The 24,869-nt window shown below is 44.1% G+C and overlaps 1 protein-coding gene across 3 annotated transcripts in view; it reads right to left on the bottom strand.

The window, feature by feature from the left end:
* LOC149157700 (rhodanese-like domain-containing protein 11, chloroplastic) overlaps nucleotides 1-24,869 on the bottom strand; it is a 239,420-nt gene that overhangs the window by 38,481 nt on the left and 176,070 nt on the right. For all 3 annotated transcript variants that reach the window (XM_089435965.1, XM_089435964.1, XM_089435963.1), the window contains 2 exons: nucleotides 11,082-11,169; nucleotides 10,848-10,915 (listed from right to left, as the gene is read on the bottom strand). In XM_089435965.1, the coding sequence (XP_089292091.1) occupies nucleotides 10,848-10,915; nucleotides 11,082-11,169 (156 nt within the window). The remainder of the gene's footprint in view (nucleotides 1-10,847; nucleotides 10,916-11,081; nucleotides 11,170-24,869) is intronic.

The following is a 24,869-nucleotide window of genomic DNA, read 5'->3' as shown; positions in this document are numbered from 1 at the left end:
GAAAAGTGTTCCATGAAATCTATATAAGGAAGGCAACTCTCCTCATTTCATCATCTTTGGCATATCGAATTTCTCTTTGGTTGCTCGAGCTGCTTAGCTGAGTCACTTGTTGTTTAGCAAGAGTTCTTCAAGCGAAGAGCTCACCCTTTCTTCGGGGGACTTCAAGTGCCACCCTAGAGAGGTTTATCTTCATTCTTCCGTAGGAGGATTTCATTGTGGTTTCCAGCAGTTGCATCCATCTCCAAGTGGTGCGTATTTCTGGAGGATGTAGTGGAGGGAGGCCGAGTTTGTTTGTAGCATCTTGTGGAGGAGTTTTGGTCGGGAGAATTTTCGGAGAGGAGGCATAGGAGTTTTTCTGCCATTTTGGAGAGTTTTGGAGCTAGAGGAGAGTGCTCCCATCTAGTGTGACTTTCACACTTCCTGGGTCAGCACAGAGGTAGCATTTTGTGTTCACGTGGGAGGTGGAGACTCAACCATTGAGGTTGATCCTTGTCGGGAGAGTTAGAGGGTGAGACCATGGGGCGCTTTTGCTAGTAAAGACCTGGCTTTAGATATCAAGAGCTTGAGGAGGAGGTTAAGCATGATGCTGAGAGCCCACATGATGGTGAGGAGCACATCGATTTACCCAGAGTGGCGCATGAGTCACCATTATTCGAGACCTCTTTGATAGCCCCAGTTGACACCTTGGTGGAGAGGATAGAGCCTACACACATTGCAAGCCATCTGTTGAGAAGAAGCCATCCATGGATGACATGCCAATAGTTGTAGAGGTATCCGGAGTTGTGACAGAGTCTGTGTGAAAATTCTTGAATCTAACACATCAAAAACCCCTACTGCAATTACTGGTTTACAATCTCCTACTTGTTCTTTACATTAACAAGTTATTTAATTGCATAAACATCGAAGTAAACACTATTGGAACCTTCACAAATATATCGATCATGCACTGAAATAGACTGAGACAATAACACAAGGGGCACCGTTATTTTTGGGCAATCGTCCTTGGAAAAACCCAATTCGGGAAAACCAGTGCAGCGTATAGAGGGTTTCTATTATTAAGCAGATTTCGTGAATACAACCAGGGTGCCAGAAATGGCTCACCCAACAGAGAATATCCTCAGCAATAGTACCTCTTTCCGGAGACATATATTCTGGTAAATCAGCAACCAGATGATCAAACCCCACAGCGACTCCGACTGTTCCTTATGCTGGATAGCGAACGCTGCTCCAGGTACTACTCTGGAACTGTGTCACTCCTCCAGGAGCTGCGTAACCCTTTCCTGGCTTAGAATCTGTTGATCTGCTCCCAATCTGCCCCACAAAATCTCCCCAGCGCTGCCTCTGAGGCCCAGTGTCAGCCCATACGGCTTTTGCGTCCTCTACGCAGCGCTTCGACCTTTGTGTCCTCTGTGTCAGCTTTTTGACCTCTGCGTCAGCTCTTCTACAGCCTACACTATCTCTGTCGGCACTGTGTTGCCTCTCTGCTATGTATTCTTCACCTTGGATGAAAATCACTTACTGAACTGCCCCTCACTGCAACTCTGATCACTAACTCGATTTCCCCAGCAAACCTCACCCCAGAAAATTGAATTCTTTGATCAATTGGTGTGTCTTCAACTAACCCTCAAACCTCCTCTTATACTTTTCCTGTTGACGAATCAACAGTCGAAATTAAGTCCCTAATCAACGACTAAGATTAGAACTGTCTTGATCCTCGTCACTTAGAACTTTCTCACCCATATTTTATTAATACACATTAATATTTTTATTTTCCTAAGTTTAGACTTAGGAACTCATTAAAAATATTAATTATTTTAATAACTCTTCATCCGAGTGGAATTTCTCCAAACAATTTTTGGGTCTTGGAGATCTCATGTGCCTTAGCCTCTCCACCAATTTTCAAGGCTAGAGCACATCCGATGCTACCCAAAATCAACACTCCCTCTTAGCGAGGAATGTGCTCTAGCAATGCTTCACCATAGAAGCATCACACTGATCCTCCGCATCAGTCCTCTGTGTTGATGCTTGGCCTGCTGCCCCACATCCACTGCACTGTTGCTTCCTGTACTGTTGCCCATGACATTGCCACTGCTACATTTGTACTGCAGCTCCCTCTCAAAATGTTGCATCATGTTGCCCATAGCACTGCGACTACTAACTGCTGCACTGCAACTCAGTTACCGAGAGGTAAGTAACTGACTTTACCCAAACACTAACATCCTGGTCAGTCTGGAATCCTCGTGATGTTGAAGCTACCTCTGTTGCTCTCCCGTGCTCCCTCTACTGCCACTGCGTTACTGCAACCTCTTTTGTTTCCTCTCGCACTGTTGCAACCTCCACTGCGCTGCTACAGACTTTTGCACTCCAACATTGCCTTGCCGCTCCATCACACCTTGCTCCACCCGACACCTGTCATCATGCTATTGTCGTTAAGGGCTCTCGTAGTCAGATGTGATCCAAGAGTTTGGGCACCACAAAGATCCTACCCCTTTCTGTAGTCCTCTCGACTACAGCTCCAAGTCTCCCCACCTCTTCTCTAGAGGCGCATGAGAACTCATGGCACAACCGTCATCAGTCTTGACATCCTTCTCCGCCTTTACTGGAGCAGCCTTTGAGTCAGAAGCTTCTCCCTCACCTTTCTTCCTGGGGCACTAAGAAGCATAATGTCCCAACTCCCCACAGTTGAAGCACTTGACCTTGGAGATGTCTTTCTTCTTCCTCTTCTATAGCACATGTTGTCCTGCTGATGCGAGAGCTGCATCCTCTTCCTCCTCCTTGATTCGAGCCCCCTTACCACTACTCCCCGCCTTGGTCAATCTTCTGAGCTCTTCTTGTCGAAGAGCAGCCCACATCTCCTCCCAACTGGGGAGAGTTGCTCTGCCCAAAATGCTTTGGACAAACGTCTCCCACTCCTTGGAGACTGCATTTAGGGCAGTCCTGACCATGAACTCTGGATCTGGTGTAGACCCCATGGAAGTAAGTTGGTCGCAAATCCCTTGCAACCTGAGAAGGAACGGATCTATCTCCTCTCCTTTCTGCATCTGATACTGTCTCAGTTGATTTTCTAATAGCATCTTTCGTTGCACGGAAGAGCCCTGATACAAAGTGGTTAAGGTCTCCCACATCTCCCTTGTTGTGTTCTTCTCAGCAATGTGTGGCACTACATGATCTTTGACCCTGTCTAGGATCATGCACTTGGCCTTCCCCTGGGCCTCGTATTTCTCCAATGGATCAGCGTTAACCGGTTCAGCAACAACTTTCAAGGCATTGTCCTTGATGCAATGTTTGTCTAGGATAGACAAGATCTTGGCCTTCTAGATGACAAAATTGGAATCCTCGTCCAATCTATCCTGATCCCTCAACCCATTCATTGCCATCTCTGCTCCTCTTCTCTAGACTTCCTCTAAGTCCTTATTTCCCTCTCGGAAATCCTCTGGGCAACCGTTGAATCACTCATTTCCAATCCTCCTTTGCCGCAACAACCCGGATCTAGATTTCTTGGCTAGAAATCTGTCGTGGTAGTGCTTCTCTCTTCCTTAGTTCAGTCTCCTTAGACATTGTTCTGTATCGACAGAAACAGCGTCCCACTAGCTCCTCAAATAAAAATCTGCACAGCTCCTTAGCCCCGACAACTTGAAGAATCTGAGCCCTTTAGGTTCTGCGCACTCACTGCATGGGCTGAATCTGCTCCACACGGCCAACTGCGTCAATCCTTCCTGGCTCAAAAAGATGACGTGAGTCTGATCTGCCCTCCTCTTCCTCTGCGTTGGCCCTTCTCCTAGCTCAGAGCGCTGACGCAGGCACTGCGTGAGCCTCTGTGTCACTCTCTCTGCACTGCATCACTCCTCTTGCCTCTTCAGCTCTGGAACAACATTGTCTCTCGGGACAGTTGCTTCTCTGTTGCAAATTCTCATATTTTCTCGGTTGGTGTCCTCAATCGCCTATGATCTGCAATCGCTCCGATATCATGTGAAAATTCCTGAATCTAACACATCAGAAACCCCTACTGCAATTACTAGTTTACAATCTCCTACTTGTTCTTTACATTAACAAGTTATTTAATTGCATAAACATTGAAGTAAACACTATTGCAGCCTTCACAAATATATAGATCATGCACTGAAATAAACTGAGACAATAACACAAGGGACACCGTTATTTTTGGACAATTGTCCCCGGAAAAAACCAATTCGGGAAAACCGGTGCAACATATAGAGAGTTTGTATTATTAAGCAGATTTCATGAATACAACTAGGGTGCCAGAAATGGCTCACCCAACAGAGAATATCCTCTGCAGTAGTAACTCTATCCGGAGACAGATATTCTGGCAAATCAGCAACTGAATGATCAAACCCCACAGCGACTCCGATTGTTCCTTATGCTGGACAGCGAAAGCAGCTCCTAGCACTACTCTGGAACTGTGTCACTCCTCCAGGAGCTACATCACCCTTTCCCAGCTCAAAATATGTTGATTTGCTCCCACTCTGCCCCACAGAATCTCCCCAATGCTGCCTCTTAATTCCCAGCGTCAGCCTCTCCGGCTTCTGCGTCACCTATGTCAGCCTTCTGCGTCCTCTGCGTCAGCTCTTCGGCCTCTGCGTCAACCCTTCTAGGACCTGCATTGTCTCTCCCGGCATTGTGCTACCTCTCTGCTATGAATTCTTAGCCTCAAATGAAAATCCATTACTGAACTGCCCCTCACTGCAACTTTGATCACTAACTCGATTTCCTCAACAAACCTCGCCCCAGAAAATTGAATTCTTTGATCACTTGGTGTGTCTTCAACTGACCCTCAAGCCTCTTCTTATACTTTTCCTGTTGACGAATCAACAGTCGAGATTAAGACCCTAATCAACGTCTAAGATTAGAACTGGCTTGATCCTTGTCACTTAGAACTTTCTCACCCATATTTTATTAATACACATTAATATTTTAATTTTCCTAAGTTTAGACTTAGGAACTCATTAAAAATATTAATTCTTTAATAAATCTTCATTTGGGTGGAATTTCTCCAAACGATTTCTCGGTCTTGGAGATATCAGGTGCCTTAGCCTCTCCAATTTTCAAGGCTAGAGCACGTCCAATGCTACCCAAAATGAACAGTCAACACGTGATAGATACCCATGGCAGTTTCATCATTTCTAGGCCAGCCTTCTAGCACTAAGAGAGAAGGTCACCACAATACGAGAGGCCATTTTATGGCAAAATAAGGAGTTAGAGGGCATGAGAGTGATTTGTGTCGAGTCAACGGCCAAACTGACTCGTGTTGGGAAACAGTTGGATTTCCTAATGGTACCACTAGAGTGCACTTTAGAGCATCAAAGCAGCCCTCTTCAGACATACATAGATGGGGCTTGTAGCATCAGTAGTTTGCCTTTGCACCTTGGAGGGAGAGAGGCAAAGCCACTTCGACATATTTTATGTGTTGACCAGGCCGATGAGATGAGGCGACATGAGCGGTGCAGGGTGATGCATTTGTCGAATGGAGAGCTTGTCCTACGTATGAGAGTTCATATATTCAATCCCTCTCTTGGGGTTAGATGGCGAGAGATTCTGATTTGGTACCCAGTGCAGTGGGTTATGGAGATGGTAGTGGACCGACATGAAGCTTAAGAGGAGCTTTCATGCATTCGGCATACCGGAAGCCTAGACTGGCATTGGGATCTAGGTGGGACTACCTATCATTCCCCAGATATACCGGTTGACTGCGACCGTGGTGGTGTAGTTGTCCTAGCGGTTGAGCACACACATTCGCTAGGGGAGTTTTGGCCAGTATCGGTGGCCAACCAGTTTGTCGGCAGACTCCTTGGGTTGTCTTGGTATGACAGTTGTGCATGGGATCACACGACAATCATCATACTCTGGCGGGAGTTTGTTGGGGGAGGCGGCACCGATAGGCCAACTACACCACATTCGTGTGGGGCATGGAGGACATGGAGGAGCAAAGAAGTGGTGGCATTGTTACTAGTACCTAGGGAGATTCACTTTTTGGGTCCCTCAGGGAGGATTTGGAGGGGAGATCCCCTCGTCAGAGAGCATAGTGACGCGATGGTGGAAGTGATGATACAGTTCCAGTGCAGGCCGATGCATATGGACACAGCTTTAGGCCATCACATCCAGGGATGGGTAGGATCATATAGCATGGAGCAGTGGTCTGCAAATGGGCATGGAGATGCATGGGGGTGTGTCGTAGTATGTTGGACTGCATTGTGGAGTGGGAGTGCCTCACATCGCATTGAGTACCTGCAGGGAGTGATAGGTGCAGTGACACAGGTGGGACACAGGATGGTACAACATGGTATAGTCGTAGCCGAGAGTATCGATGGTGTATCAAGACAGGTTGCGGCATACAGTGGCATGTCGAGGAATGCGTCCATACTGGCTGGTATGCAATGGCAAATGATGCGGCGCAGCAGACGCTTCAAGCATTGCCTCCCAAGAGACTTATGGACAGGGGCACTACGTGTACCATTAGATGCATCCCCCTAGGATCGATGAGTAAACTGTTGAGCATCTGGGGACACCATGTTTAGTAGAGACAGGGCTTCGAGGGGGTTATTAGCAGATCTGAGACAGAGAGGGGGTCATCCGTAGGATTACTCTTGAGCATTCCAGCCCCATGAAGCTAAAACTTAATAAACGAGAGGGTCTGCACCTGTCAGAAATAGGTGGTCCTCAGAAGCCGGTATGAGAGGTCTATCATCGACAAGCTTCGAGCAATGGTTTGGATCGTCTTCACTCCTCGTGAATCTCAGCTTCATCAGACAGCTATCAATCCTCTTATACTATGCCCAGGGTGTTTTGCTTCAAGCCATAGAGGGCTTTCTTCTACCTGCATACATGAGATTCCCGATCATGAATCTCAAACTCCTCGAGTTGTTCCAAATTTGTGGACCTGCTACATGAGGGGAATGGTCCCCTTGTAAGATTTTCCTTCGATACATCTCATACATGTACCTTCATGCACTTTTTGAATTCAGGCATCCCTGTCACCATCTGACTCATCGGGTAGGGCCCCATAAAGTAGACGAGATGTGTCAACTGACATGGTTCCCAATGGACTTCCTGCAACTTGATACAAATTGCCAACCCTGAATCCATGAGTAAAAGCATCTTTGAAAATTTCATTTTCAAACACGTACCTTTCCATCAATGAATGCTTCCCTGAAACCTTTGACTTCCATTTACGAAATGGACACCAGGTTCTTGCGATCAGGTACATAAAGAGATTTTCGTAAATGAATCGAGTTACCCTCATTCAATTGAGTGGTAACATTCCCTACACCCTTTCCGGGATAGGTGGCATCGGCTCCAAGTATAATCCCATGATTGTTTCCATCTCTACTAAATTAGAGAGAGCACCTTTCTATCCGGTGAAGTGCCTTGAAGCACTACAGTCAATAAGCCAGATTCCCAAAGAATCTGAAGGAGAGGGCCAATACAAGATAACGCTTCTTATCAGAAACAACATTTGATTCTTCATACCTGGGGTTCCTTACTTTCTTTGAAGAGTCGGTCGTTTCCTTGATGACCTACATTACCTGTCATTCCTCTGATCATTGAAGATGTCCCTGGAATGATTGTTATCTTCATCAAGAGATGTGTCCCTGCCATTCAGACACTCCTTCGCATAATGGCCAAACTTATTACAACCAAGGCATCTGCCTTTCATTCCACCCTTAGATCCAGACTTCCCGATAAAGTGATATTTTAGGTAAGTCATCAGAAGCTTCCACTGCGCCATTCTGATAATACTCTCTGCTTCGATTTCACCTTTGGTGAATTTGAAGAGGGATGAGGAATCCACTGATCCTTTTGTCCTTTCCCAACTGTCTTCGATGATTGCTCTTTCACTCTTGCTCGGGCTTTGTCTTCACCTCAGCTCTGATACCATGTAAAGTTTAGGTATGTTCTATGCTTAGAGCAATTTATTTCAATTTTCATAGTTAGCTCAATATCTTTTCCAAATTAGCAATCACATCAGCATTAAAGTAAACTACAGATAGAACATAAACATAAATCGCAGAAGACAAGCCAAGACAAGAGGACACAAGATGTGCTGCTAGCCAGGGGCAAACCCCAATGTGGGGAAACCCTTGATCAATTCTTCTTATATGTTTTTCAATAGTTCAGGAGAGAGAAAGAGAGAGAGAGATAGTACATTTACAACAGAAGTCAACACTTTGACTTATCTAGATACGAGCATAGATCATCTCTAAGAAGATGATACATGAGATTAGTTGAAGACATGCAGCTTCAATTGATTCTCCAAGGTGAATCATTCACCTATCATCATGTTGCATCTCGTCATCATGCTGCACCTCACCGTGTTGCACCATGTTGCACCCATCATCACACTGTTGGACCTCATGACTGCTGCACCTTATGTTGCACTGTTGTTTCATGTGCCATTGTTGAACCATGTTGTCATACAGCATGTCTCATGTGCTTGCAGCACCATGCTTGCCCCAGCGATCCATGTTGTCCACGCTTTCCATGCTGCACCATGCTTGCCATGCTGGTCATGCTTGCCATGCTGCCATGATGTCCATGCTTGCCATGCTAAACCATGCTTGCTGCTGTCATGTCACAGCTGCTGTCCCACTTTGCTGCCATGTCATAGCTGCTGTCCCACTTTGCAGTTGCTGCACAATCTCACTGCTGTCCTATGTCATAGGGCTGTCCCATCATAGTTGCTGTCCATAATGACATTGTTGTCCCATCATTGTGCTGTCCCAACATTCTGGGCAGCACCATGTAGCCCAGTTGTCCCATATATATTAGCACTGTTGTACTAGTTGCCTTGCTGTCCCATGCATCTATCCATCAGCCCACAAACAGCCCTCAATTTTGCTGCATGCTACTGCTGATTTCTGCCTAGGGTTCTGTGCATGTACTAATCTGGTTAGGGCACACCAACTAGCCTAATGTATAGGGAAAATACCCCTGTTTGCCTTGTTGTCCTTAGAGGTGACTGCAGGCCTGGTTAGGAGGTTCGTTCTAGGTCTCTCAGCCATCCAAACTTCATCTCCCAATTGCTGTTAGCAATCCCTCACTGCGGCCCTATAAATGTGTCACTAAAACTGCCCACAAATCAGTCCTATGACTGTGGCTGCCCTTCCAACAGTCCTTTATTGTTGCAGCATGATAACAAGGGAACTCGGCCCCTTCTCCAACACTTCAGACCCCTCCAAACAGCGGCTAAGACTCCTGCTCAATACGCTGTCCACACAGCCCTTCCACGCTGTCTAGGGCAGCCTCCTAATGTTGCGGCTAGGGCATGGTAATGTCCTCCTTGACTGCATTTTGGTAGGGACCAGCGTAGAGGGTTGTAGGCTTCCTTCTAGATAGCATTAGGGCTTCTCTTTCATGACTGCGTCCTCTAGATTAGGGCAGCATATTCCTTCTTCTTGACTGCAGCTAGGACAGCCTCTTTTCTTCCAGCGCCTAGAGCTTCCACTCCTAGATTTCTCTTCCACTAAAACCCAAGACAAGTGGAGAGAAATCAAGATGGAAGTGTGTGTGAGAAATGACTCTCAAGTCATCTCCTTTTATACTAAAACGTTGAGCACATGTGGGGTTTATTTGGTTGCTGGCCGACCTTGACAAATTGCCTTATAACACAAATAAATTCATAACTCCGTGAATACTTATCGGAACCGGACAATCTTTAGATCAATCCTACACCTCTCGATGATAGGTATCCAAGAAAAATATCAACTGCCATAAGTAAAATGACCCACATGGAGTTTGGACCTAGTTGCCAATTTTAACACATTGTAATTGCTAGAATCTAGATGGTTGATGCTCGAATGATTAATCATTGATGTACAATGGAATCATGAATGCCATATCTATCTTGATTTATGTAAAAATATGCATGTTTTCATGTCTTCTACAACTAATTTGATATTTGGGGTGTTTTTTTAATATAAATGAAAACAATATATATATATAGTAGACGCTTCGCTTCCTAGATTTTTGGGAACTGACGCTTCCGCGTCTTCGCTTCCTAGATTTTTGGGAACTGACGCTTCCGCGTCTCCGCTTCCAAAAAACATTCCCACCTCATCCCCACTTTGTGCAATATTCCCTGGTAACTTAGATTTTTAATAAAACCCATCTGCCTCTAATTTCAGTTCTGTAAATACTCCTTTGAGAAGGGCAAAAAGAGAGTATGGTATTTGATAACCCATCATATTATCATCCAAAAGCTGATTTATTATTCCCTGGGATATTCTTACCTTGCTTGTCAGAGTAAAGAAGTTCAAGAGCTGTGAACTCTAGATTTGAAATTACGTGCTTCAATAAAAGACCACTGCCTATACTTGAGCTCTTACACCTTGAACTTGGGATAAAGATGAAGAAATAAATGCTTTTTAGGAGAAGACAGCCTAATCCTATGAAGCAATCACTCATTATGATTAGTGCATATACCTTGGCATCCTCAAGATTATAAGCAGCAATTGTTAAAAAACTGAAATGTTTCATAGCATCCAATTTGAAGTTCAATTGATGACAATGTGGATAGAATTTAAGAGTTTAAGGATTCTTCCAAATGACTCCAAACAAAGTATAAGAATAGCAATGCTTCATATCCAAAAAAGAATGATGTTAACTTGTAAATAAACATTAACATAGTTTAATTGCATGTATGCAGTAAATGTTGTTCCATAATATGCATTGGTGAAACTCAAAGAAGTTCAAAGATGTGAAGAAAAACGGAGTATTGAGATTACAATTTATTTCAGTAGAATACCTTAAATTAGCAATTCTGTGATTATTGTGGGATGATGCAAAATCTCAAAAGGGACCACTGTTAAAAATACAAATGGCTTGCTTCTTACCCAATAAATTCAGAGAATCCACCTATACCAGAAAATTTGAGAGGTTGCGGGCCCTCCCGCTCAAAATCCTGGCTCCATCCAAGAAATTGTTGGAAAAACAATAACACAACTGATATCATCATACATGTTTAGCTCGTAACAAAAGTTTTATACTACTAGAATGGAAACTTCATGGAATAAAAATACCATCTGATTCACAATAAAATAAAATATTCAGCAGGGACTGGGCCTTACCCCTTCTTCAGTTGCATCAAAGCCTCCCTGAACCCAATACAAATTTCTGTAACCAGTATTGTATAGTTGTTCACAAGCTGCTAAGGATCTAAAAGAAGGTGGCAAAAGTAAACAAGCCCCCCTTATTAGTCAATGTAATCATTCATAGCAGACTCAGTAAGCTATATTTGAATTAGACGAATGCATATAAAGAAACAAGAGAATGACAAGGTGAAGTCATTCATACTAAATGCATCCATCCATACATACTAACTCAATTAGAAAAAGAAAACATAAGTTTAATGTTTGCATGTACATACTAGTGTACCTGAAGGTGGTTGCAGCTAAGCATCTACTGTAAAATATATTCATAATAGTAACAAAATATATAAATTATATTAGCCAAGTATATCACAGTTTTTACTAAACTATGATTCTGTGTGAATGCTAACTTGTGAAGGCTCGCGTGCATTGAAACCAGGGGACAAAAGGAGTCATGCACAGGATCGAGGTTTCTCGCACACAGAGGATCAAGGCTTTAAACAGGTCAGAGGGGGTTTGTGAATCTCAATAAGAAAAAGAGAAATGTTTATTTATTTAGTTACAAATCAATGCCAGTCTATAGCTTATATTGTTGCAGATCATGTTAAGCAAGCTGAGATGCAAAAAGACACAAGAAATAAGTTAATTTTAGTGATAAGGCATGAACTTGTTTACACCAAATTTGCCCATGTAATTTCAAGTGTTAAATCCAACATGTCCATGACTACATTGTTTTGCTTCCAGTGTTCAAGATCAAGGCAAGCTCCTTTTCCAAAGTTTCTCAAAATGAAACCGTGGAACACCATATTAAGTACATCAGTTAAAACATCTTTCCAGTGGATGAAGATTCCATAAAGGGCTGTTTTAGATTTTGCACGATTTTCTAGATCAGGAGCTTTTCTACTTTTAAGTTTTTTTCTATTTTTTATAGTTATCTTTCCTAGAATCTGATCACAAATTTGTCTACCCTTTATGGAGATGAGCATATAGTTCAGTTCTGCTGCCTGTTGTTGAAAGTCAAACTTTTGGTCAAATTCAGTCAAACCTAGGTCAAAAAGAGGCGTTTTGCACTTTCCAAAAAAGTACAACTTCAGATACCCTTTACTGAGCATGGGGGCTAAACTTGGTGGTGTTCCAAGACTGGAAAATTAGGTCAAAATTAGGACTCTCACATTTCAGAATTTGATCATGTTTTTAGATATCATTGGGGTTCTGTTAACCCTCATGTGCGCAGGAGTACATATGAACACTATGCAATATTTTTCACCCCAATTGTAAGCCCAAGGTCACAAGTCAAAAGAACTGTGAAAACCATGTGAGGCCTTGTATTAGGTATCCTAGACCTATGTTTTGAGTCCGTATTCTGTTGCCTTGGTCAGACCATGGCTGGTCCCTTGAAGTTTCACTTTAGGTTACTCTCATCCTACACAGGATTGAAGGGCTTTAGGTGAGCTTTCTTGAGGACTCGTGGTTTTATGGGAGCCTGCTTTTTTAGGGGTGATCACAGGTGTATGGGCCAATCCAGCCCATGTCAAGGTGCACCTATGTCTTTACCACATGTTTATGGTCTATAAAGTTTGTAAGTCGCCTTGGTTTTGGTGTAGTATCTCTCAGACAGGTTTCATGCATGGCAGTCATGGCAGTCTCATTTTTGACAACTTTCATATTTCTCGAGGCAATACGCTTTTCCCAATACAAAGTGGTTCCAGCGGTCAAAAAGTCAAGTTGGTAATAGAATGTTCAGTTTGATGAGAGAAGTCCATGCCACATTGAATTTTTCCAATAATTGGTGGCAATGGCAAGTTACAGAGTTACAATTTGGTCAAGCTCGGTCAACATGCCAAGTAGGTTTCCAAGTGGTAGAACAAGGGCAACATTGGACAAAATGATGCATGCTTACGTCAAAAGTGGTCTACTCAATGAGAGGAGAAAATCCATGTTTCAGATTTCCAAATCGTTCAGGGTGTTAGAGATCATCCACTTGGGCATGATGAAATGGCAGGATAATTTTTTCAGGTGACATAACAGGGGCGTATTTTGTTAGAAGTTAACATGCAATATGTCTAAACTGGTCTACAAAAAAAGAGGAACAAAACCCATGCCTCGGTTTCTCCAATTCCCAAGGGTGTTAGAGATCTAGCATAAGGGATGATACATAGCCAATAGTGATGATGTGGCAACACAGGCAATAATTTGGTCAAACAAAACAAAACCCAAATGAAACCAGCCCGAGTTACAGCAAACCAATGTTAATTTTCAAGTGTTCTATGCTTAGCACAATCATTTACAACAATTATTCTCCAATTAGCAATCAATTTATCCAATAAATTCAATCTTCCAATGACAATGAGCAATTGTAGATAAAGCAGTGGCCCAAACGCAATAGAAGACAGCCAAAAACAAGAACAAAAGAGACATAAGATTTGGTCAAAGACCTAGGAAAAACCCCATAAGGGGGAAAACCCTTTCAAAATTCTTCTTCTATTAGATTGTCATCAAATGTTCAACAGAGAGATATGTTAGTTTTTGTAGCATCAGACAAGTGTTCTAGTCTCGATTTGTGTCAGAGAGGGTAAGAACACGAAATATTCAGAACCAATAAAAGGTTTCATGAGATAAGCTTGTGAAATGCCTTAACTAAATTAATTAGCCATCATTTAAATTTTTTTTAACTCTAACTTAGGAAAACTAGTTAATTAATGGCAATTAATTAAGGAAAGGTGAGAATGCTCTAGAAATTCACACGGATTGAGTTTGAGATGATCTTAGTCGTGGATGAGGATCTAATCATGGTCGTTGGTGAGCCAACGAGAGATAATAAGAGCAGGATGATGGGATTGGATAAAGACACATCGGGGGAACGAGTTCCTTGGCAGATCGAGCTATCCAGTAGCAAAAGTCAAGCAGGAAAGAAGAATTTGAGCCAGAAGGGAAGCAGAAGTGATTTTCGGTGGATTTCCAGTGTCAAAGAGTCAGCAGCAAGAGGGTCGAGTTATTCCTCAGTGAGGTTGTGCAGTGCTTGTGCAAGTAACTTCAGAGGGCAGCTCGATTTAGCAGAAGAGGAGGTGGATTTAGTTGTTGGTGGTCGAGAAAATTTCCAAAAGGCCAAGCAAGTCATCTTCAGAGGCTGAGTTAGGCAGAATGATAGCATCAAAGTAGTTCCACAGGTAGTGCAAATAGACCCTGCGAAGAGGTAGCACAGACATTGACGCAAGGGCTTTCGAGTAGCCCAGTTGGGCCAGTTTTCGAAGCTAGGATTAGTGTCGAGTGAGACAAATTGTCTCACTATTATTTTTGGCCAGATAATTTTGCTGAGGATTGCCAGTTTGGGCATCTAAATATTGTACTCATTTTTCATTGTTGCATATAATAAAATAAACCCTCATCGGTTGCACCAGTTTTCCCAGTGGGGTTTTCCCGAGGACGTTTGTCCAAAAACATTGGTGTCATTTTTATTGTGTGTGTGATCTAGGTGGATATTGGTGGACACTCGCATTTTCCACTTGGACCCCAAATACTGTCTCTTTTTTTTTCCTTAATTACAGCACAATTTACTATTTTTGGTAGTTTTTCGGGTCCTAAACTTTTAGAGCCGTTTTGAGGCCCTAAACGACTTTTTTTTCTTTTAAATGGGAAAACTTGTGGCTTGTGGCAAGGGTTTGGAGTCGAAAGTTGTAGTCCTCGGATAGATCTTTTTAATAAGGTATCGTACGCGTCAAACGGAGATCGTGTGCCTAAGTTACAACCCCAGGAAGTTGATGTACGAACTAATCCCAACAGGGCCCACAAACTTTTGGCGCTTCATCTCCTAGGGTTAGGTTTTTGGATGTTTAGGGTTTTCCCTTGTTTCTCAATAATAAAAAGGCCTTCGAGCCTCATTGTAACACAATTCAGAGGCATGTAGTTTCCACATCTCTTCACAGAGATAAGCTACCATCGCCCGAGCTCGTTTATTTGCATTTTGCATGTAAACAGTTTTCAGTATTTGTTATTAATGAATTGAAATTCAGTTTTTCGTTGTAGCTCTATGTTTCTGTTTCAATCTGTATTTTATTTTGTTCTTGCATAAATCTAGATCAATGGTATCAGAGCGATCTGCTCTTTCTCACTTTTTTTGTGCATGTCGCTTACAAGGTCAGGGTATAAGGAGTTAAGACTTGAACTGGTTGAACCTTTGTAAGACCAGCCTCGTCGACCCCAACGACCTCCCTTGGCAAAAGAAAAGAAAGACGAGGGAGCAGGAGATCCTTTCAAAATGTTGCTCGAAGAAGCACTCAAGTGACAAAGGGATGGATAACTTTTCTCAGATCCTTCAGCAGGTATCAGCGAGCAACACATCTTAACCTTTGACATACCTTTCTTCCTTTAGGGAGGAGGTGATCTTCTTCCTTGCTTCTTGTGTTGAAATCCAAACTTCCTCTTACCTTTATTCTTGAAACTAGCTGCAAATGTTTGAGAAGCTTCTTCCTTTTTATCTCTTGACAGAAGCCTTGATTCCTCTTGAGCACAAGAGGTCCATAGTTCTTCAAACGGAGGAGCTTCCTTCCAGCTGCTTATATGTTAATTTTAGATAAAAATGGTATGTTCTACTTAGCACAATTTACTTCAATGTTCCTTTAGCAATCCAATAGCAATCACATCACATTGATAGTCAAAGCAAATAGAACATGAAACAAAATGCAAAAGACAAACCAAGAAAAGAGGACACAATATTTGGCGAATGCCAGGGAAAAACCTCAATGTGGGGAAAACCCTTTGATCAAATCTTCTTATTATTATTTAATAGTTCAACAGAGAGAGAGTACAAAAATCAAATTCACTTGCCCAATACACTGTCAATTTCAGCCCTAACCAGAAAGTCAACAGTGGTCAAAGCAGCAACAAAACTTCTCTTTTGCAGCTCGTTCAAAGGTAGTCAACTCATCCTCCAAGAAGGGTCAAAGTCAACCCAAAATAGTCCACCCAGCCTCAATCAAACTTCAGTCAATGCTGCTGTCAAACAGGCCTGCGGTCAACATAGGTCAAACTGCCCCAAATGCCTCGATTTTTGTGCCAGCAAGTATGGCCTCAAGAAATCGGAATTCTGCCCAAGAAAACACAGTCAAATTCGATCAAACTAACCTTGGTCAAGCTGGTCTGCAATCTGGAATTTCGGCCTGCACATTGTCTCTGAAATTTTCGGCCTCCTTGCCACACGTATGAGAGAGAGAGAGAGATCCCAAGCTGTACGAACCAATCTGATGTGGAGAGAGAGATGTGTGAGTGAGTGATATCCAAATGTGGAGAGAGCTCACTCCTATTTATACAATTCATTGTGGGTGAGGAGACACATCCATTAGGCTTCTTGAGCCTACATTTGACTGTGGTCGACCTTGATAATTTGCATGTGTGAAGATAAATTCAAAATTATACTTCTACTTGTCCGAATAAGATGATCTTTAGATCAATCTTGGACCTCTCGAAAAAAGGAATCCAATGCAATCATCATCTCCATCAAATGAGTTGTCCCAAGGTGGAATTTGGCCGTAGTTGCCAATTTTAACACTCCCTCTCAACTAGGGAGAATTCCCCCTGCCAATCCATTTGTCGTCATCATATGCCATCTCTGTCATCTTTGCTCTGCTCTACTCTGTTGAACAATGAAGTAATAATGAAGAGGAATTGATCGAGAGTGAGTTACAAGACCTTACCACCCTCCACTGAAAAAAGGCACTCCTTGATCCCAGATCAAGTTGTTGAACCCCTGCATCCTAGTCATAGGGAGTACGGCAGTACACAGTGCGTCCATTGGTAGTGCTATGGTCCCTAACCACTTTTCCCAACTCATTGGCTAGATGAGAGGTACTTCCCATGAGTCCCAGACTCCATGGGTAAGGTGTGTATTGGGGCATCAGCAGGAGAATATGAACCACTCATCTTGCTCATATGCCCTAGGAGAAGGTGAACCACCCGTCCTATGCTTATGTCAATCGTAGGGGAAGGTGAACCACTCACCATACATACATGTGTCCGCAATTGTAGAGGAAGGTGAACCACTCACCCTGTACATAGCGCACCACTATGGGAAGGTGAACCACTCACCCTATGGTCGCTCATAACTCCAAGAAGTTCCCCAAGCCCCCAGGAGCTCCCAGAGCTCAGTGTCCAACTCATGCGTGACCCTCATAAGAGGGTCTTCCCACGACTCCAAGTCTCTCTTGAAAGGTTAAGAATTTGACCTTCCCTAAGGGCTTCGTGAGAATGTCTGCGACTTGCTCATCTGTCCTGATGTGTTGAAGCCTTATTGCTCCCCATTATACCATATCCTAGATAAAGTGGTACCTGATATCAATGTGCTTGGATTGGTCATGGAACACGGGATTCTCTAAAAGGTGAATCCCACTCTGGTTGTTGCAGAAGATCACGGTGATATCTAGCATGTGCTCAAATAGCACACTGAAGAGCTTCCTCAACCAAATAGCTTCACAATAGGCCATGCTCGCAGCAATGTATTCGAACTCGGCGGTGCTTAAAGCAACCTATTTTTGCTTCATGCTCGTCCAAGATATTGAAGCAGACCCTAATCAGAAGCAGCACCCAGACGTGCTCTTACGATCCACCACACTACCAGCCCAATCAGTATATATATATCCATGTAGCCTCAAATTCTCGACAGTGTATCTCAGACCATAGTGGATTGTGCCTGGGAGATATCTCAAGAGATTCTTAGTAGCAATCCAATGAATGTGATGAGGCTCGACCATAAATTGACTCAACATGTTCACATCGATGCATATGTTAGGATGGGAGTTTACCAAGAACAACAAGGCCTCCACAAGTTGACAATACTCGAAAGGGTTCGCTAATTCGGGCCCAGCAGCGCTTCCACATAGCTTCTTGAAGTTGAGTTCCATCGGAGTAGACATGGACTTTCAATCTGCCATCCCACATCTCTCAAGCAACTTCACACTATATTTTCCTTGAGAAAGGAAAATCTCACATGGCTTTTGCCAGACCTCCAGCCCTAGGAAGTGGTGCATCAATCCTAGGTCCTTCATCTCGAATTCGAAAGCTAACTCCCTCTTTCATCGATGAATGAGAGGGTCATCACCTGTCAGAAAGAGATCATCCACATAAAAGACCAAAATGAGAGGCATGTCCTTTTCAACCTTGAAGCATAGCTTTGGGTTAGCATCGCTCCTTGTAAATCCCAGCATCATAAGATAGCTATCAATCCTCTCATACCAAGCCCTAAGGGTTTGCTTCAACCCATAGAGGGATTTCTTCAACCTACATACATGTGTCTTATGATCTTGAACTTCAAACCCCTCGGGTTGTTCTACATAGATTTCCTCTTTAAGCGAGCCATGCAAGAAAGTAGTTTGACATCCATTTGGCGTAGGCTCCATCCTTGTGAAGCAGCAAGGGCTATGATCGAACATATGATGGTATATCGGGCAACCAGTGCAAATATATCATCATTGTTTACTCCTTCCTTTTGAGATAAGCCTTAAGCAACGAACCTAGCCTTGAACTATTTAGCACTCCCATCAGCTCCATGTTTGATTTTGTAAAGCCATTTTGAAGTAACCACTAACTCGTCCTTGGGTCTAGGAACTGTTACCCACCATTTTATGGGTAATATGCCTAGGAGAAAAAATGTCTCTAAGACGGTCCTCAGCTGGCAGCCAGCATCCCCTTGCAGCAATCAACTAGCTCATTGTGCCATTTTCTCCGCCGCCCGAGCCAACAATGTGGTCCCTCACTCATCTACCATGATCGTATGTTTGAAGGTGGGCCTCCCGAATCTAAAGGTATGCCTTGTCATTTTGAAATTGAGTATTGTAGTTTGCTTATCATGGACACTTCTGGGTATGGATTAATGAGGGATTCGGCGGAAAGAATGGGCTAGGTCTGTGCTTCTATCCCCTAGACCCCTTTTAGGCATTAACCTTCGATTCTAGTCCCGTGGGATCTCTTTTACTGACTATTTGGTTCTAGAGATGGTATTTCATGGGAAACGTTGATTTTGGTTGTGTGGTCGCGCTCCCTTATCCGCTCATATTACCTTCTTTACATACATTATTACCCTATCCATAATTTCTCCCACCTAGGTCCACATTCCTCCATCGGGTCCACATAGGGTCAGCTCACCCCTTCCCCTTGCCCACACCTTGGGTCATGGCCTGGAATGAAGCCCAGAGGTTGATGCAGCTAAAAAGAAAGTTAAAAGCATATATGACCACATTCAACAGGAAAAGTACCACAAAATGCAAAAGATGGTCAAGACAAAAACATTTAGCATGTGGGCAAAAGCCAATACATGAGCTCTACCCCATCATCATGGCCATCACCCTGGTTCCATCAGGTTCTATGAGCCTTCTTCATCATATAGGAACCCATGATTGTCCCAACCCTTGGTGGGCGATGAACCGCCCCACCTTAAAAGGGGGAATTCACTGCTATATCTTATACATCATGCTCTAACCCCTTGAGCCCCAAGCGGTTATTCAAAGAAAATCATAAAAAGGCAAAGGGCATAAAAAGAAGGGTGGAGAAATCGAGGTCGGGGCACCTCATGTACCACGATTGCTCCCTCCTACACCTTATAAACCCATGTGTGTGTTGAATTGGGGTACCATCGGATGTGCTCTAGCCATGATATTTGGTGGAGAGGTTGGGGCAGGAGAGATCTCCAATACCCAAAAAGGGTTGGGCAGATTCTAAACAGAGCAAGAGATATTAAAATAATTAATATTTTTAATGGAGTCCCTAAGTCTAAACTTAGGAAAATAAAATATTAATGTGTATTAATATGAATCTGTGTTAGAATGGTCCAAAAGACATGGATCAAGCGAACTCTAACCTTAGCCGTTGATTAGGGACTTAATCTCGGTCGTGGATATGTCAACAGGAAAAGTATAAGAGGAGGCTTGAGGGTCACTTGGAGAATACACCAGAGTGATTAGTCATTCTATTCTCTAGAGCAGGGTTTGCTAAGAGAGATAGAATTAGTGATCGGGAGATGCAGCTGAGGGGAATTTGAGTACAGAGAGACAGAGAGGCAGAGATAGTGCTAAGAGAGCAGCGAAGTAGCCAAGGAGAGTGACGCAGAGCTAGCCAGGGCTCACGCAGGGGCCGCTGGGAGCTACGCAAAGCCTCAGAGAGGCCAGCATCGCTGATGCAGACCCATCCGGGGTGACGCAGGGCCAACGTGGGATAGAGAGGGGCTGACGCAGTCCAGAGAGAGGTTGACATAGGGGTTTCTGGGGCAGATTTGTGCTGAGTAGCTGCCAAAAAGATTATCCAGGGTTTCAGCCAACAGATTTTTCAGAAACTGAGGTATTACTGCCAAGGAAATTCTCTGCTGGGTAGGCCAGTTTCGACACCCAGATTGTAATCTGATATTGCTTAATAAGAAAACCCTCAGGTAGCTGCATCGGTTTTCCCACATTGGGTTTTTCCGGGGACATTAGTCCAAAAATAATGGTGTCATATGGTGTGTTTCTTTCTGTTTCTTTTAGTTGCTAATCTGTAATATGTTGAGCATGCACTAATGTTTATTTCCAGTATTTACATTGTAGATAACTTGTCAAGGAAAATAACAAGTAGGTAGCAATAAATCAGATAAAGTGCATGGCAGGTTTCTAACTAAGTAAACATAAAAACTTCAACATGGTATCAGAGGGTGATTGCAAATCACAGGAGGACTAAAGGACATCAGTCAAGCAGAGCAATAGCAACAGAAAACAGTTGTCCCGAGGTGACAGAAGATGTTTCTCGCAGAGCAACAACAAGGGTGATGCAATGCTTGCATCATCAAGGGTGATCCGGGAAGAGGCAGCGCAGAGGCTAAGGAAGGCAAAAGAAGCCTCACGCAGAGCCATGCGGTAGCTGGGAGGGCTAACGCAATTTGCTGAAGAGGTCGGGTTGCTGGTGCCGGGATTGTGCAAAGCCTAGGAGCTCTCACCTTCAAGTTGCTTGGGTTTAAAAGGTTGTGGGAATATTGCAAAGTGGAGTTAGTGAGGTTCTGTAGTCAGAACAGTGCCTGATAGAGTAAGGCTAGAGGAGTTGCTACCGAGGGTTTCTAGCCAAGGAACCTGGACCAGTGGTGGGATTGCACAAGTCGATCAGAGTAGGGGGCATCTCGACAACGGCAGAAGGATTTCCAGGAGGGAAATGAGGACTCATAAGGAGTCCCAAAGAGAACTTCCAAACGGGAAGTAGAGACTCAGAGGAGTCAAACAGAGAACTTCCAGGAGGGAAGTAGAGGAGCATCATGGCACTACACGAAGTAAGAGACCAAGATAGACTGGACAAAGCATCGAACTTCGTAGTCTGGAAGGCCAGAATCTTATCCGTACTTGACCAGAATCGTGTCAAGAACTTCGCTTTGAAGGTAATAGCTACCCCAGTCGACCCCAATGATAATGACAAGTACGAGGAGGCGATGGCGAGGGCCAAAAGCATTATCCTTGACAGGGTCAAGGATCATGTAGTACCACATATAGCCAACAAGGAAACGGCATTTGAGATGTGGGAGGCTCTCAAGAAGTTGTACCAACATACTTCTGTGCAGAGAAGAACGCTGCTTGAGAATCAGTTGAGGTCGTATCAGATGAAGAAGGGAGAACCAATTGACACCTTCCTCGAAGGACTGAACGAGATCTGAGATTAGTAGATTGCTATAGAGGCGACACCGAATCAGGTGCTGATGGTGAGGACAGCCCTGAACGTTGTCTCAGAAGACTGGGAAGTATTTGTCCAAAGTGTCCTAGGCAGAGGGACTCTCCCACCTTGGGACGAGAAGTGGGCAGCTCTTCACCAAGAAGAGATCAAACGACAGTCGAAGACGGGTAGCAGCAGCAAGGAGATCAAAGTCAAGCAGGAGGAGGAAGACGTGGCCCTAGCATCTGAGGGAAAGCAGGAGAAGCAAAAGAAGAAAGATCTCTCTAAGATCAAGTGCTTCCACTGTGGGGAGCTGGGTCATTATGCGACCCAGTGTCCAAGGAAGAAGAGTAAGGGAAAGTCTTCCAAGACTAAGGCAGCGCCAACACGGGCAGAGAAGGAAGCTTTGACAGATGATGACTGTGCCATGAGTGCACATGCGCCACTTAAACGGAAGTGGGGAGACATCGAGTTGTAGTCAGACGGACTACAGGTGATAAGGGGCAGGATCCTCGAGGTACCCAACCTCTTGGATTAGACCTTGCTACGGGAGCCCAGAAGAGGAGTAGCAGGACTGGCTGAGTCGGGTAGAGATGGATGCGGATGGAGCGGCAGAGAGAGCAACAGTGCAGGATTCCCGAGATAGCGCGAGGCTAGCTAGTTGCAGCAGTGCTAGTTGCAGCAGTGAAAGAGGCACAGGATTGTTGGACCAGTGCAAGATGGCACAGAGAGGTGTGCAACAGTGTGAGATGCAAGGAGTTGTTACAGCGGCGCAGAGGTCAGAGAGGGAGCACTTGCCAGCGGCAGAGGGAGCTTCAGCATCAATGGGTGTCTCTAGCCCAACAGGCAGGTCAAATTGGGAGATCAGTTACTTACTTCTCATTAACTGCGTTGCAGTGCAACAATGGGTAGCACAATGCAACATGATGAGAGGAGGTGCAGTACGGATGCAGTGTTGGGAGAAAGGACTAGCAACAGCACGGATGCAGAGGAAGCTGTCGTACAGATGCAAAAGTGGCAATGGCGGAACCATGGGCAGCAGTACAGGATGCAGCAGTGCAGAGGATGTTGGGCAGGAAGGCCTAGCATCAGCACAGGGACCGATGCCGAATGATCAGAGTAATACTCAATGAGAAGTATTGCTAGAGCACAGTCCTCACTAAGAGGGAGTGTTGATTTGGGGTAGCATCGGATGTGCTCTAGCCACAAAATTTGGTGGAGAGGTTGGGGCACATGAGATCTCCAATACCCAGAAAGGGTTTCAGCAGATTCTAAACAGATTAGGAGATATTAAAATAATAAATATTTTTAATGGAGTCCCCAAGTATAAACATATGGAAAATAAAATATTAATGTGTATTAATATGAATCTATGTTAGAATGGTCCAAAAGACATGGATCAAACCAGATCTAAACTTAGTTGTTGATTAGAGACTTAATCTCGGCCGTTGATATGTCAATAGGAAAAGTATAAGAGAAGGCTTGAGGGTCACTTGGAGAATACACAAGAGAGATCAGTCATTCTATTCTCTAGAGCGGGGTTTGCTAAGAGAGATAGAATTAGTGATCGAGAGATGTAGCTGAGGGAAATTTGAGTACAGAGAGACAGAGAGGCAGAGATAGTGCCAAGAGAGCAATGCAGTAGCCAAGAAGAGTGACGCAGAGCCAGCCAGGGCTCACGCAGGGGCAGCCGGGAGTTGCGCAAAGCCTCAGAGAGGCCAATGTTGCTGACGCGGAGGGCTAGATGGTTGACGCAGGGCTCCCAGGGTTGACGCAGACCCATCCGGGGTGACGCAGGGCCAACGTGGGACAAAGAGGGGCTAACGCAGTCCAAAGAGAGGTTGACGCAGGGATTTCTGGGGCAGATTTGTGCTGAGTAGCTGCCGAAAGGATTATCCGAGGTTTCAGCAAGGAGATTTGTCAGAAACTGAGAGGTATTACTGCCATGGAAATTCTCTGTTGGGTAAGCTAGTTTCGGCACCCAGATTGTACTCTGATATTGCTTAATAAGAGAATCCTCGGATAGTTGCACCAGTTTTCCCACATTGGGTTTTTCCAGGGACATTAGTCCAAAAATAATGGTGTCATATGGTGTGTTTGTTTCTGTTTCTTTTAGTTGTTGATCTGTAATATGTAGAGCATGCACTAGTATTTATTTTCAGTATTTACATCGTAAATAACTTGTCAAGGAAAATAACAAGTAGGTAGGAATAAATTAGATAAAGTGCACGGAGGGTTTCTAACTAAGTAACCTTAGAAACTTCAATAGTGTGGGCTTCCCTCTTATTAGCTATCCTTGTGCCCCAGCATGTGACCCAAGGTTGCCCCTTCGCATTCCCTACCTCATTCACCTATCTGCCACATGCCACCACCTTTTGACAGATGTACCTCATTCACCTATTATCCCCTATAGAAGCAAAAACCACCTAATAGGGTACTCGGTTAACCCCATTTGGAGTTTAGGAGACATTGGCACATCCCAAAGCCCATTATGGAAGGGCGGGCCATTATGAAGTCCCCACCTGTGGTCCATGATTAGGTAAGCTCATTTGCTTGATTTCTCTAATGACTTGTTGTACTAGAAGCCTAGGGGATGCATTGGATCTTATGCAAGATTGCAGATGGTTTCCATTTGGGGTTTGGTCTCCCTATACAGGGTCTTAATCCTCCAGAGGGCTACATTGGCACATATAGGGTGAGTGTTGAGAGCCATGGGCCTCCACAGCAGCAGATTGCACTTCATGGATCCCCACAGCCATTTAGAGATTGCTCGTGGTTCACTTATTGGACGAGGAGGATGCACCTGATCCATCATGCCCAGCTGGCCCCAGATCTACACCATACACTTGGCAGATGATCCAGGACTTCTACGATGATGTGGCATCTCCTACATTATCATCCTAGCCCTTGAGGGCAACCTACAGGCATCTTCGATTTGTTTGGAGACCCATGAGGACACTTGTGTGCCCCCACAGCCAGTTGGAGCACCAGAGGTTGGATTGGATCTCTCTCTTCTTTAGAGAATTTCGCACTTTTTATTGCAGGATGAATTGGCGCATTTATGGATGAATTTTGATGTATGGTTATTGGTTTATCTTCTCTCGGAGCCTCGTTATTGTC

This window comes from Pinus tabuliformis, chromosome 5_2, assembly GCF_031772625.1.
Source record: "Pinus tabuliformis cultivar Carrire ecotype Pingquan chromosome 5_2, CPIR1, whole genome shotgun sequence".
NCBI classification, from domain to species: Eukaryota; Viridiplantae; Streptophyta; class Pinopsida; order Pinales; family Pinaceae; genus Pinus; species Pinus tabuliformis.
Note: the sequence above shows the minus strand (reverse complement) of the source record. Positions and strands in the feature narration are given on the sequence as shown.